The sequence below is a fragment of the Phodopus roborovskii genome, unplaced genomic scaffold (genome assembly GCF_943737965.1).
Source record: "Phodopus roborovskii unplaced genomic scaffold, PHOROB, whole genome shotgun sequence".
NCBI classification, from domain to species: Eukaryota; Metazoa; Chordata; class Mammalia; order Rodentia; family Cricetidae; genus Phodopus; species Phodopus roborovskii.
Window position 1 is genome coordinate 11,186,133 of NW_026126516.1, and position 15,647 is coordinate 11,201,779.

General features: G+C 49.6%; 1 protein-coding gene across 2 annotated transcripts in view; it reads right to left on the reverse strand.

Moving 5' to 3' along the window:
• Positions 1 to 15,647, reverse strand: part of Cdc42bpb (CDC42 binding protein kinase beta) — an 88,838-nt gene that overhangs the window by 12,669 nt on the left and 60,522 nt on the right. Inside the window, exons 15-25 of one of the 2 annotated variants that reach the window (XM_051196643.1) lie at positions 14,386 to 14,630; positions 14,195 to 14,300; positions 13,859 to 13,983; positions 13,410 to 13,515; positions 7,600 to 7,748; positions 6,730 to 6,824; positions 5,026 to 5,105; positions 3,014 to 3,064; positions 1,921 to 2,010; positions 1,522 to 1,605; positions 406 to 511 (exon numbers count right to left, since the gene is read on the reverse strand). In XM_051196643.1, the coding sequence (XP_051052600.1) occupies positions 406 to 511; positions 1,522 to 1,605; positions 1,921 to 2,010; positions 3,014 to 3,064; positions 5,026 to 5,105; positions 6,730 to 6,824; positions 7,600 to 7,748; positions 13,410 to 13,515; positions 13,859 to 13,983; positions 14,195 to 14,300; positions 14,386 to 14,630 (1,237 nt within the window). The remainder of the gene's footprint in view (positions 1 to 405; positions 512 to 1,521; positions 1,606 to 1,920; positions 2,011 to 3,013; positions 3,065 to 5,025; positions 5,106 to 6,729; positions 6,825 to 7,599; positions 7,749 to 13,409; positions 13,516 to 13,858; positions 13,984 to 14,194; positions 14,301 to 14,385; positions 14,631 to 15,647) is intronic. The other variant, XM_051196644.1, reaches the window with a different exon arrangement.

Here is a 15,647-nt window from a genome sequence, read left to right on the forward strand (position 1 = left end):
GGGTGGAGGTGTGATCCACAGGGTCCCGGGGTGGAGGTGTGATCTACAGGGTCCCGGGGTGGAGGTGTGATCTACAGGAGCCTGAGGTGGAGGTGTGATCTACAGGGCCCTCGGGTGGAGGTGTGATCTACAGGAGCCTGAGGTGGAGGTGTGATCTACAGGAGCCCGGGGTGGAGGTGTGATCTACAGGGCCCTCAGGTGGAGGTGTGCTCTGCTTTATAGTCTGGATCTACATGCTCTGTAGCACTGATACAGGCCCTGACTGGATATCTATGAAGAGCAGGCCTGCCCCAAGCTGCTAACAGGTGCACCTCCCTCTTCTAGCTCCGCTGGTGTAAGCACTCCACCAAGAGCGGCAGTGTGTCCATCTCATGTGGGTTGGTCTCTGTTCTGGCCACCACTTACCTTCGCAGGCATAGCCCTGTCGGATCAGTCCAACCATCAAGGAGGTACAGTGGCTGCACTGGGTGGGACTGGAGAAGGACTTGATGCTGAACTGGTGTGCTTTGGGCTGCAGGAAAAAAATAAGCAAACGCAACCAGATGACAGAGTCACGGAGCAGCGGGCCAGGCTGCTGCTGACGGAGTTACACACAACCTGCCTGCCTCATGCGGGTATCTTCTAGCTATGGTTTCTTCATCGGTGGCGCCTAAGCCTAAGGTCCCAAGCCAGAGCTCAAAGCCACCCCTACTTCCTTCAGTTGGTTTTGTTACAGACAGCTGGGCTAACTCATGGTGTTATCTTTCCTAACTAATATCCTACTTGGATTAGGAGCATCTTCCAGGGATCAGGACCAACTGGACTTGGGGAGTTGGCCTGGAACCCTGTCTAGGTCTGGCTCTTCTCGGGTGCATGAACAAGACAGCACTTTTAATTTACAAGAAACATGAATAGCAAAATCTTGGAAAGACCCATTGTCCTCCAGCTAGGAGGACAGAAAAATTAGAATACAACAAACAGGGAAGAACTGTGAGGCTAGCTGGAAAGACAAGGACCGGCTATGACAGCTTGCCTAGAAAGCCTACATGTAGTGACAAACTGCTCAGGAAGACACAGACAAGAAATGCATCTCTCGAGGAGTGGGGCAGGGGCAGGGGCAGGGGCAGGGGCAGGGGGGTTAGCACAGCCCCAGGAGCGACTGGAGGAGGCAAGGATGCAGTCAGCACCAAGGTAAGACAACCTTTTACAGTTCCTTCTCTGTGCAGCACAAGAGACTGAACAAGCAGCCTGGTGCTCGGGTTCTTAATTCTACAAAAGCCTGAGCCCAGAAGCCAAAGTATGAATTCTCTCCGGTCTCTGCAGAAGACCTCAACAGACTAGGTCTGCATTAAAACAACAACAAAATGCAGCCAATCCAGAATCGGACATAGAAAACTCAGAACCCGGTCAAACTTCAAGGCTAGTAGAGAAAACAAGGGGAAGACAGACACAGCACCGAGGGACCAGGCTCGGCAACACTCACGAAAGGCAAGGCTGTTCGTGGGGGGAAATTCTCCTACAAAGCCATGCTCCAGGGCCTACCTTTGGTCCAGCCATGGGGAGGGCCTGTGTGTTGTGTGTGGGCAGTGGCACAGTAGGCGGCCTCTGCTGGGGCCTAGTCACATCCTAGGAGAAAAGTGTAGACAGGTGAGACTCCGCTTCGCTGCCAGGGCCTATTTATAAATTATTAACATTCTGAATTTCTAATTCACTACATTGTTCAGACACCTGTCAAGGTTTCCCTCATTTAGCTGATGGTATGACAGTATTCTGAAGAGGAAGGGAACCTACAAAGGGGCCTAGCTACAAGCTGCACAGTAGACCCTCAGGGCCCACAGAGCACCCCAGGGCCCACAGAGCACCCCAGGGCCCACAGAGCACCCCCAGGGCCCACAGAGCACCCCAGGGCCCACAGAGCACCCCAGGGCAATGCAGTCTTACCTCCTGCTGCTCTGCGCTCGTGGCCACAGACCCTGGCGGGGACAAGTCTGGTTTTGAAGCCTGTGTTTCCTGATCACTGGCTGAGCTGGTCTGTGAGAAGAAAAAAGGTATTTTTTTCCTGGAAAGTGTATTCAGTCAGGGTCTAGGCTTCCAGGCCTCACCATGAACCTGCTTACTCACCACTATCTTGACTTTCCCAGGCAGTGGCAAGTCACTACTACTGCCAACAAAAAGATGTTGTTGGCCACCTCCCCTAACATGAACCTTCTCTCCTCCAACCATTTAAAAGTAGGGGCTAGGGCCTGGACATGTTAGTGTACACCTTTAATCCCAGTCCTCCATAGGCAGAATTCTGTGAGTTTGAGGCCACCCTGGTCTAAATAGTGAGTTCTAAGCCAGCTAAGGCCATGTGGTAAATAAATACCTGTCTTATTTTTATTTTTAAAGAACTGGGAAAATCAACCTCAGTTAGCTCTCAGAAAAGGAGTTGAGACTACCAACAGCCCTAGACAGCCCAGATACTTAATCTCCTTCCAGAGAGCAAGAGACAGTTCTACCACACACACACAGCCCTGACAGCTAGAGGTCACACGTCCCTGAAAGCGGCGTCTTCCTCTAACAGCGCCAGCGCTCACAGGCACTCTGCATCATCTGCTGGTGTAGCCCTGGGTCAACAGCACATGGACACAGGCTACCGCTATTCCCAGCGCACAGTAGGTACGCGGGAGCGTGCAGTGGTGCCAGCATGGGAGACCGCAAGGCTCCATGTTCAAAGGGCAGGGAGTACTGGGGAGTCACACACACACACAGTATAACTACACACTCCCAGGCTGGAGTTTGCAAACAGTCCCTGTGGACGGAAGCATCAATTAGCTAATGAGCAGGGCTAGTAAATGTGAGCATCACCCACAAGGCAAGTTAAACTAGTTATCCCATCCACTGGTAAGTGAAGAGCAAGCCAGTCAAGTAGATTTTAGCAGTTTAAGATCCCAGCTTCCTTAGTTGTTAATCAAAGGATGCAGATTTAGCAGTCAGAACATTTAGGACGCTGCCTCTGAAAGCGACCCACAGAAGGCCATTTGCAGTCACTTACGTCCTCCCACAAGGCTAGCAGAGAAGATGCAGACGAGGAGGAGAGCGAGTCCTTGGTGTAACAGACAGGAGGGACACAAATGGTCATTTCCCCAGTAAGCCTGGCTAGGACACTTACTGTCCAGACCCAGTTCTAGCACTCAGCAATAGGCTTAATCTAGCAAAGTACAAGATCTCCCAGGTAGTTCTCAAGACTGGGAACTTTAACACGGACCCCAATCCAGCCGAGGGTTTTCTTTAAAAGGAAGCACACTTCACACTCAAGTGACAAAGTGCTGAAGAAGGTCTAAAAATGGCAGGCCGCGACAGTGGTATACGGACGACTGCTTCACCTCCATGTTAGACTCACTCCACACTGGATTCCACACTGGATTCCACACTGGAGGACGGTACTGTGAAACCCATTGGCCACTTAGCTCTCTATGCACCCCATGGGCAAGGTGAGCTTTTACTGCTGTAATACATTTGCTTAAGAACTAAGGACTTGGTGGGTGGCGGTGGCGCAAGCCTTTTAAAACCAGCACTCAGGAGGCAGAGGCACTCAAGAGGATCTCTGAGTTCGAGGCCAGCCTGGTCTATAGAGCTACTTCCAGGACAGCTCGCTCACGCTAGCTCACTCACACACACACACACACACACACACACACACACACACACACACACACACACGAAAAGGCAGCTTGCCTTTTGGAAAGAAACCACACATACTGTGGTGGGTGAAGGTAAACAGCTGAGTGCCAAGGACGGTTCATCACCCTGGGAGTGTCACACTATGCCATGTGGTCACCTGTGACTGCTCCCTGTTTACAAGGGAGGCACTTCCAACCTGGTGCTGCAACTGCACAGTGGCCCCTGCACAGAAAAAAACCTGTCTCCTGTGCAGCATGAGTGCCAGCAGCCCCCTCCCATGGGCATAAAGAGGGACATGATACAAACCCAGAGTGCAGACATTTTACCATCTCCTCAGTGGAAGACATGGCACTGTGTAGATAGAGTCTGATGACTAAACGCCATCAGTGACCTCTGGCGGGTCCTGAACTGTGCAGGACACAGCCAGGACCACAGCGAGTCTGCACAGAGCTGAAACTCTGCTGTGCAGTCTTAGCCAGGTTTCCGTGGTCACTGCTGTCTTCAAACCACTGTAACGAGTTTAGACAAGAGCCCTGTGTGTGTGTGGGTGAGGAAGACAGGCAGAGAGAAACCCAGTACATTCGCTTAGCACACGCCATGAGAGGGCGTGAGCAATCACTGTGTTCACTTCCGACTTTTGGAGGGGCAACAGGAAACAATGGTGCCTCACCAGAAGCTTCATTCATGACAGGAAAAACGTGTTTGTTTTTCCAGCTGTTCCCTGCAGGGCTGGGGGTCAACCCTGGGGCTAGGCGAGTGCCGTGTTACTGAGCTGTGTCCCAGGCTTCATCCTTCCCACATGCAGCAAGGAGCTAGGACAGCAAGTTCACTCCACTGCTCCAGAAAAGGCAAGTGGTCCTGGAGCGCCCATCAGCGCATTTGCCGCATGTGAAGGGGGCTGGCTCTTCTGCGCTGCAGACATTCCAAGCACAACAGCAATCACACACTGGGCACCTGGAAGCTTACTGGCTCAGAGACCAGCAGGACCAGGCAGGGTCTTGGTAAATTGCTTGGTACTGAATCACTCACAACCATTTCCCCATTAATCACCAAGTCCAAGCTATAAATTCACATAAAAATCCTAGAAATGGCAACATGACTATTACGATTTATATTTTAAATTTTACCCCAAACACTCACTACACAGCCAGAGGCCAGTGTAGACTTCTGCAAAAGCAAGGCTAGGCATCTTCTCAGTCTCCCATAGTCTCCAAGAACAGTTCCAACACCTGAACACGTGTTCCTGCCTACCACGACACTGGCACAACTCTCATAAATGTCAGACCTCTGTCCCCTGGGGTGTTTGGGGCCCACAGGTAGTCTCGTCACAGTCTCTGGTTTCTAACTCACATGCACTTGTTACGGTGAAAAGGTAACACTCACCCTAAATGCCAAGTCATGGGCAAGAGGCGCAGTGTTGAAATACTCAAAGATGGAGTCCTGGAAATCTGGAAGCTTGAGTCCTGCAAGAAAGAAAGGAAAATTAAGGAAAAGCTGTACAGACAGACAGCAGTCCTCGCTGTCAGCTTGATGGGTCTCCAGTGTCAGCGGAGTTGACACATCCCTCAGAAAAGGTTTAGAGGGGTGATGGGAAACACAGGATACAGCAGAGACCCCAGAAACCACATGGAATCACGAGACAAAGGACTTGAACATGAGCATTATGTGGGAAGACACCCTGAGGTACAGGCCAGAGTGGGTTCCAAATCAACTAATCGCCCCACATGAATAGCTGAAGCCACATTAGGCAGACTGCAGTGACCTCGGCACTTACAGGGCTGCAGTGGAGATCAGGGTTTGAGGACAGTCTGATCAGCACAGTGAGACTGTGTCTTGCTTAAAGAAATGGGGGCGGGGGTTGGGGGGCTAGGAAGGTGACTCGATGGTCAGGAGCACTGGCCACGCTGCCAGAGGACCCAGGCTGGATTCCCAGCTGCTCACAACCATCTGTAACCAAGTCCCACTCCCAGAGAATCTGGCCTTTGAAGGCGCCAGACATGCAAATGATACACAGACACACATACCAGCAAAAACAGCAATGCACATAAAATAATAATCAGGAAAATGTACTTATGTCCCTTGAAGAGGCTGTAGCTGAGAACACTTTCCTTTCCAAGGGAGGACAAGATTAATAAACTCAACACAAAGAATAGGGAAAGCTCCCCTTTTCCTGGGACAGGGTCTCATGTAGACCAGGGCCACCTTGGACTTCTGGGCCTCTTCTACCTCTCTTCTACCTCCTGAGTGCAGAGCTTACAGGTTTGTGGTCACCTTTCCAGGTTTCTGTGGCGTTTGTGTGTGTCAGGCAAATATCTATCATTAGGCTACAATCCTAGCCCTAGAAAGGCTTTTTTAGCAAAAGTCAAAGTAGGAGAATGATATCAACAATTTACATCACAAAAGGATTTCCCCCTCAGCATATAAAAAGCTTCTGCAGTGTAAGACAACCCAAATTTAAGAAACAGACTGAGATCCACCTACTTGAGTGTGGTCTGGGGACAAACCCTCATGTCCCAGACTGACAGATGTGATGCTTTGCCTTTTGATGTGGACAAATTCTCACTTCTAAAACTCTATCCCCAAATATCGGCTGTTTTATGCACAGGGCTACCCACTAAGGCATGTGGGGGAGAGGATCTTCAGACTCCAATCTGGCCTCAAACTTGGGATCCTCCTGCCTCAGTCTCCTGAGTGCTGGGGTTACAGCTGATCAATACCACACCACAGCACTTCCCAGGTGAGCAAAGGGTAGGAAATAGCCCAGTCCAGAGGGCACAAAGCAGCTGTAAAGGGCTCTAGATGTTCTCATGGGCTGTGGTCTAGGCACCTCTCCTCAGAATAGAGTACCTTCTGTGTGTGTGTGTGTGTGATATGTGGGGTGTACGTGATGTGTGTGTGTGTGTGTTTGCTTTGATTTTCAAAGGAAGAAGTGACCACAATTTAAGGCTAAGTGGTGAGGCAGTTTTGAACATAATAATTTTGAACTTTGAAAGTATTTTTATACAACTAAAAATAGCTATTAAGAAGAAAACCACTCATTAGAAAAAGCTGGTATTTAGTAATTCAAATCATTAGGTTTTAATTTACCTGTATCTGCTCTAAATTTTTCTTCCATCTTTTTCTTCAGAATTTGCATTTCTTCCAGTAACTCCCTGTTTTTGGCTTCAGATTCTTTAAGTTTACTGAAATGAGAGTAAGCATCTGTAAGTGCAGGAACAGAGGCCATGCTCACTGTTTTCCTGTGCGCTGGATGGAGGGTGAGGGCAGAGCTTTCTTGGCTTCCTGAGAATGGCCAGGGACATGGAAGGCCTTCCCGCTCAGCATATTACAAAAAAAGTTCACAATTACAAATTCAAACACAGATTTTAGTCACGAGAATCAGGAGTCAAGGCCAGTCTGGCCACACCACACCAACAAAACTGCCATCTCAGGGTAAGCACGCAGTCCAGATACCCTGGCTGTACCCTGGAAAAAATGCTTCCCAATGACCGACCGGGATAGGGCTAGCAGGTAAAACCTGGTCAGGAGGGCAGGACCCAGCACAGGCATGGCCACTAGTCAACAGATGACATTAACTTCCACACACCTGTAGAATGGGGATAATAATGTCTACTCCACCGGAATGTATTGGGGTCACACAATTCTGGCTATTGTAAACTCTAGGCAGGTTCTCTACCACGGAACAGCACACCAGCCTTCACGGCTTTTTTTAAATGGTCTGGCTGGGTAGTCCAGGCTGGCCTTGACCTCAAGATCTGTCTCAGCCCGAGGGCCAGGAGTATAGCACCCAGGCTCCTCATTACGTTTTGAGAACACTAAGTGGCACCCTCTGGGAAAGGCATGACCTACCGCCTGGCTTGTATAAGCTACACCTAAGTGCATGTTTCCAGTTACCCACCCGGCTTCAGGACCTCACTGCAGGTCATGGGGCCTCAGCCAGCTCCAGGACAAACCAACCTTTCAAAGGACAGGCTTGTGTCTTTGATCTTCCTCAGCTCCTCCTGAACCAGCTGCTTGGCGCGGATCTCTGCCTCAAGAGCCGACTGCAGTTCTAACCGTGCAGACATGTCCAGCTTCTGACTTCGGCGAACTTTCCAGAGGGGATCCTTTGATTAATTAAAAGAATAAAAATACATTTAAAATTACTTAATAAAACAAATGCAAATAAGTAATTAACCATTTTCAGTCTAATACCTTTAGTATATTTACAAATTACCAGTCCTGCTTTTAGTTTTAGTATCAGTAATTTTTTTTTTCTTTCTGTAGTGCTGGGGAATGAAGCTGGTAAGCGTCCTATAACTGAGATAAGTCTCCAAGCCAACATTCTGTAACTTTTTATTCTCTTAGGAGTCTTTTTAAAATTACCTTTATAACTTTTACTTATGTGTACTGTGTGTATGTGTGTCTGTATGGTCATGTGAGACGTGTCCAGAGGTGTTAGATCCCTTGGAGCTGGAGTTACAGCTGCTTGTGGGCCAGGCATGGGCACTGGGAACCAAGGTCAGGTCCCATGGACGACTAGTGTATCTGTTAACTACCATATCTCCAGTCCTTTAAAAACAAACTCTAGTGGGGGTGGGGGAAATAGGGGAGGGCGCACACCCTTAGTCCAGGAGCTGCAGAGGCAGGAGATCTCTGTGAGTTCCAGGCCAGCCACAGTCACATAGTGAGACTCTGACTCAAAACAACAAACTAAAAACTCTCTTTAGAGAGTCTCATGATATAGACCAGCAGCTGGCCTTGAGTCCCAGCCCCTGCGCTGGCCTCCAGTTCTGAGATTACAGGTGTGTACCAATATGCCTGGTGCCATACACAACCCCCAATTTTCACTTTGAGCTAGAGAGATGGCTCTGCCGTGAAGAATACTTGTTACCCTTCCAGAGCTCCTAGGCTCAGTTCCCAGTACCCACCCAGTTGCCAAGCTAACAACCATCTCCAACTCCAGTTCCACAGGAACTGATCTTGGCTAGCACCAAGCAAACATGTAGTATACATACATACATGCAGACAAAACATCCATTTTAAAATAAACCTAAAAAATAATTTTAAAGTTGTCCTTATTTTGTGTGTGGACATGCCACGGCATGCACTCAGAGGTCAGAGGGCAACTTCAGGAGACAGTACTTTCTACTACGTGGGTTCTGTAGCTTGAACACAGACTGCTAGGCTTGGCAACAAAGGGCCCTTACTTGCTATCTGGTACCAGCCACTGCTCCAGAGCCTCTGCTTAGGTTTTTGTTTTTTGAGATAGGGTCTCACTATATAGCTTTGGCTAGCCTAGAAATGTCTTTGTATATCAAGGTGGCCTTGAACTCATAGAGATCCTCCGACCTCTGCCTCTCAGATGCTGGGATCATAATTTTAAACAAAGAATAAATCTAACTTTTGTGGCACAATTCACTGGCCACTCATATGACACATGGGGTCTATTAGTGTTTCCTATATCCTCAAACACTTTACTACTTCTCCACCCTAGTGGACTGTCTTTACCAATTCCTAATTACAGTAAAAGGCTAACATTACTATAAAGACGAGGAGGAATGAAGGAATAACCTACTAGAATGGAGCCACGATGATAGAGCAAACCAGCTTGATGACTTATTCTTAAAAAGGCTCAAAATACCACACTGCTGAACTTTTACTTAAAAAGCTTTCATTGAACAGAGGAGTCTTTAATTTTTCCACTGTTAACAGTCAAGAGAAGAAAATTGATCCAAGGAAGAGTTTTTCAAGATTCAGTCAAGGGACCAGGGTTGGGGAGGGTGGCGCCCTAGGGAGATGTTAAGGATGGAGGTGGACTATGGATGCTAAGGATGGAGGTGGACTATGGATGGTAAGGATGGAGGTGGACTATGGATGTTAAGGATGGAGGTGGACTATGGATGCTAAGGATGGAGGGGACTATGGATGGTAAGGATGGAGGTGGACTATGGATGTTAAGGATGGAGGTGGACTATGGATGTTAAGGATGGAGGTGGACTATGGATGTTAAGGATGGAGGTGGACTATGGATGCTAAGGATGGAGGTGGACTATGGATGTTAAGGATGGAGGTGGACTATGGATGCTAAGGATGGAGGGGACTATGGATGGTAAGGATGGAGGGGGACTATGGATGTTAAGGATGGAGGGGACTATGGATGTTAAGGATGGAGGTGGACTATGGATGTTAAGGATGGAGGTGGACTATGGATGTTAAGGATGGAGGTGGACTATGGATGCTAAGGATGGAGGTGGACTATGGATGTTAAGGATGGAGGTGGACTATGGATGTTAAGGATGGAGGTGGACTATGGATGTTAAGGATGGAGGTGGACTACGGATGTTAAGGATGGAGGTGGACCATGGATGTTAAGGATGGAGGTGGACCATGGATGTTAAGGATGGAGGGGACTATGGATGCTAAGGATGGAGGTGGACTATGGATGTTAAGGATGGAGGGGACTATGGATGTTAAGGATGGAGGGGACTATGGAGATTAAGGATGGAGGTGGACTATGGATGGTAAGGATGGAGGTGGACCATGGATGTTAAGGATGGAGGGGACTATGGATGTTAAGGATGGAGGGGACTATGGATGTTAAGGATGGAGGTGGACTATGGATGTTAAGGATGGAGGTGGACTATGGATGTTAAGGATGGAGGTGGACTATGGATGTTAAGGATGGAGGGGACTATGGATGGTAAGGATGGAGGGGACTATGGATGTTAAGGATGGAGGGGACTATGGATATTAAGGATGGAGGTGGACTATGGATGTTAAGGATGGAGGTGGACTATGGATGTTAAGGATGGAGGTGGACTATGGATGTTAAGGATGGAGGGGACTATGGATGTTAAGGATGGAGGGGACTATGGATGTTAAGGATGGAGGGGACTATGGATGTTAAGGATGGAGGGGACTATGGATATTAAGGATGGAGGTGGACTATGGATGTTAAGGATGGAGGGGACTATGGATGTTAAGGATGGAGGGGACTATGGATGCTAAGGATGGAGGGGACTATGGATGTTAAGGATGGAGGTGGACTATGGATGTTAAGGATGGAGGTGGACTATGGATGCTAAGGATGGAGGTGGACTATGGATGTTAAGGATGGAGGTGGACTATGGATGTTAAGGATGGAGGGGACTATGGATGTTAAGGATGGAGGTGGACTATGGATGTTAAGGATGGAGGTGGACTATGGATGTTAAGGATGGAGGTGGACTATGGATGTTAAGGATGGAGGTGGACTATGGATGCTAAGGATGGAGGTGGACTATGGATGCTAAGGATGGGGGTGGACTATGGATGTTAAGGATGGAGGTGGACTATGGATGGTAAGGATGGAGGGGACTATGGATATTAAGGATGGAGGGGACTATGGATGGTAAGGATGGAGGTGGACCATGGATGTTAAGGATGGAGGGGACTATGGATGTTAAGGATGGAGGGGACTATGGATGTTAAGGATGGAGGGGACTATGGATGTTAAGGATGGAGGTAGACTATGGATGCTAAGGATGGAGGTGGACTATGGATGTTAAGGATGGAGGGGGACTATGGATGTTAATGATGGAGGTGGACTATGGATGCTAAGGATGGAGGGGACTATGGATGTTAAGGATGGAGGGGACTATGGATGTTAAGGATGGAGGGGACTATGGATGTTAAGGATGGAGGGGACTATGGATGTTAAGGATGGAGGTGGACTATGGATGTTAAGGATGGAGGTGGACTATGGATGTTAAGGATGGAGGTGGACTATGGATGCTAAGGATGGAGGTGGACTATGGATGTTAAGGATGGAGGGGACTATGGATGTTAAGGATGGAGGGGACTATGGATGTTAAGGATGGAGGTGGACTATGGATGTTAAGGATGGAGGGGACTATGGATGTTAAGGATGGAGGGGACTATGGATGTTAAGGATGGAGGTGGACCATGGATGTTAAGGATGGAGGTGGACTATGGATGTTAAGGATGGAGGTGGACTATGGATGTTAAGGATGGAGGGGATTATGGATGCTAAGGATGGAGGGGACTATGGATGTTAAGGATGGAGGTGGACTATGGATGTTAAGGATGGAGGGGATTATGGATGCTAAGGATGGAGGGGACTATGGATGTTAAGGATGGAGGGGACTATGGATGCTAAGGATGGAGGTGGACTATGGATGTTAAGGATGGAGGTGGACTATGGATGTTAAGGATGGAGGTGGACTATGGATGCTAAGGATGGAGGGGACCATGGATGTTAAGGATGGGGTGAACTATGTGAGGAGCCCTGGGGCTCCTCATCTTCAGCACACCACACACTGGATGATTTTCTAAAGAACCGATAGGCAAACAAAACACTTCTCTTAGAGCAAAAAGGGAAGCATCCTCATTCAGCTGGCTTTCAACGGGAAGGTTTTTTGTTGTTGTTGTTTGTTTTTTCGAGATAGGGTTTCAGCTTTGGATGCTGTCCTAGAACTCACTCTGTAGACCAGGCTAGCCTCGAACTCACAGAGATCCACCTGCCTGTGTTTCACGAGTGCTGGGATTAAAGGTGTGAGTCCCCCCCTCCCCCAATATACTTCCATCTTTTATGAGGCTTGTCCTTCCTTGCTTTCTTACTTCCTCCCTACCGCCCTCCCGCTGTGTGAACTGGTGTTTGCCTCTGTATATATACTCTGTGTGAGGTCCCCTAGGACTGGAATTACAGACAGTTGTGGCTTGCTAGGAACTGAACCAGATCCCCTACAAGAGCTGCCAGTGCTCTTAACCACTGAACCATCTCTCCAGTCCCGATTGGTTTTTCTTAATCTAAAACCTAAAACCAAAAATATTTTTCACCATAGAGCAAAACACATGGCTGCTTCCTGCCGTTCTGGAGAAATAAGAATTACCAATGTTCTCAGCTATGTATGGCAATGCTGACACACACGCCTTTGATCCCAGCACTTGGGAGGCAGAGGCAGGCGACTCTGAGTTCGAGGCCAGCCTGGTCTACAAGGCAAGTTCGGTGTTCTCAAAACATGGAGAAAAGTGGGGAATGACCAAAGCTAGCTCCTGTCAGTACAGGGTCTTGGCATCTAGCATTGAGTTCTCAGGGTGGAGGACTGCAGGCTTGTGTGTGCAGAGATGTTCACCCTGCCAACCCTGGCCTTCCACACCCAAGCAAATATCCCTTCAACCAGGAAGACATGGAATTTTACATTCTAAATAAAATTCATTGCTGGGCGGTGACATACGCCTTTAATCCCAGCACTGGGAAGGCAGAGGCAGGAGGAGCTCTGTGAGTTTGAGGCCAGCCTGGTCCACAGAACGACAAGACAGGACAGCCAGAGAAATCCTGTCTCAAAAAAAAAAAAAAAAAACAAAACAAAACGGTGCCAACTGGTCCCAAGACCTCGGTGATGAGAAGCCCCCACGGCAAGGCTGCCTCCTCACAGGGGCAAGGGCAGCGCCAGAGTGTGGGGTGGGGTGGGGTCGGTCCCAGAGAGCCCCCTACACCCTCAAGTTCAAAACCCATCCGCAAGCGAGTGCAGGGAGGATGGAGTCAATGGAGTGCCCTGAGCAGGGCCCGTCCTGGTACTTTGAGGTCATACTTTAGGGCCCCTGGTCAAGTTAACAACTGAGGAAATGAACGCACGAGAAGCTCGGCCTTAGCTGCCGTGTCCTGCCAGGCACACAGGCCTCTTCCCTGGAATCAGCGGCCGGCACTTAAGCTGCACATTCACTTATACCAAAGCACCAGGGAGCTCTGGAGGGGAGGGAATGGAGTGGAGAGAGCGCCTTACCAGAGTTCTTGATCCCAAACTAGAAGTTCTCAAAGCCTCAAGCTCTTCGGTCATCTTAGAAGCGAGGGCTTGGAGGTAGCCCCTAGCGTCTTTCTCATCGCTGACCCTACACAGGGAACAGGCGTTTGTCTTATAAGATGAGCAGCTCTGCCTTGCTTAGGACAATGTCACTGTGGCCAGAGCACCAGGTGCCCCTGCTGAGCAGAGGAGACACTGGCTCTGGCCCCTTAGGGTCTCCCTAGCTGTGTCTATTGGCCAAGGAAGCTCTCCGCCCATGTGTACCGCCCAATGAGGAGCATCAACAGCTCACCCAACTCCTAAGGGGTCTCCCACCCTTAGTCCTCCGTGAAGACCACTGCTTCCCAGAGGCAGGGACTCAGGAAAGCAGCAGCGAGATGCACTCAGCCTACCGGAAGCAGTGCGGCTTTTCACACGCCGCGGGCACGTACCACTGAATGATCTCCGCAATCTGTGCTTCCCAGTGCGCAACCGACTCCTTCTTGGATGCCAGATCCTGCAGCTCATCTTCCAGCTGTCTATTTTGGGCTGTGAGTTTATCCACAAAGGAACAAAGCTGAAATTAAACAATGTCACTACATCACTACCCAGCATGGTGACACCAGAGGCGCTGTGGCTCATCAGCATTGTGGGGCTTCCAGTGTCCTGAGCCCACGTCTCAGTTAAACTCGAACCCGAGAGCGACAGAGCCAAGGATGAGCAGCTTGTCAACAAAGGAGAGCGTGCCGCTGAGAGGCCCCTCCCTCGGCGGCAGTGAGGACTGTCACCTGTTCATTCTCGGCTGTCAGCTTCTTGTTTTCATCCAGCAGCATTGCTCTTTCTCGCTCGTACTTATCTTTTACTGTGCCTATTGCCTCCTCCATCTCATTATGCCTGCAGCGGTGAAGGAGAGGGCGCCTCACTAACAAGCCTCGGCACGCAGCAAGCTCCCGTTCCTCGCCCGGAGGTCCTAACTTACCGTTCTCGCTTTGATTTTTCTAGTTTATCTTTCAGCATTAAGATCTCTTTCTGCAGGGCCAACTGGTGGCTTTCGGAATCGTGCACCTCCTTCTTCACGTTCTTTACTTCCAGCACATGGGAGGCCTCTCTGCGGACCAACTCCTCTTCATAGAACAGGACTTTCTTCTCAAGCTCCGACTTGATTTTGGAGATTTCCTGCTGGTGTTCTAACATGCTGCCCGGTCCCCGGCCTCCTTGCTTTACCTTTAGATAAAGGTTGAAATAAACTGACAGACCTATGTCCTCACTCATGGGTCATGACGGTTCCATTCTCCCCTCTAGCAGGGACCCGCCATCTAGGGCTGCACCAGGGAGGGAGGCAGCACCTGCCTTACAGGGACATGCACGGGCTGTCACAGCGCTGTGCTGTTTATTCACTGACCAACAGCACTCCTTTGAGGGCGGGCTGCTTGTCAGCAATCTTCTGATGACTGGGATGACACTGAGGTCCCTGCTCCCAAGGGCAAACCATTAAGCAAGGGAAGACTAAGTTGGCGGCACAGGATGGGCACAGGCCCCCTTGGCAGCAGAGGGGACAGATGATGGGCATGCTGGGATGAAGCTGAGCTGGGTCTACTAGGAAGGAAGGGCTGTGGAGAGGGCCTGGGAGGAGCTCTGACTCAGGCTGAGCTCCGTCAGGCTGCACACGGAGTGCAGAGATGCCCCTGACAGTTCTGCTAAACTCAATGGCTGTCCTTGGGGCAGGGCACCTACAGAGAGGCACGGGGCGGGCAGGCAGGCAGGCAGAGTTAGTCACAAGCAAGCAATCTAGAAAAAAGTGCTGCTAAGAGCTGGATCGGGTGGTAGCAAACCCCCCTGGGCCATCACAGCCACAAGAAGGATATGGAGGCTCAGGCTCCAAACAGGGAACCCACTTATCCAGACCACACCAACTGAGAAGCAGCCACTCATGACTCTTCCTTCTCTTAGCCCTTTTCTGCCCTCTGATCCCACCAGCTGGTCCAGCTGGTCCTAGGTAAGGAAGGAGCAGCTTGCCTCTGCCACATCAACAACAGGACAAGGACTTAGCTTTTCCAGAACTGAACATACTCAAGTGTAGAAGTCAGGATGGGAAGGAGGTGTCATCTACTAACTCTGCGATACCGACTATAAACACCTAAGACTTTTATACACCAAAGAAATGAACTTGGCTTTTATAATGAAAGCTGTCACAAGCAGTGGCCACATCCTCCGCTTTCTCCCATACCTGTTACCTCTTTG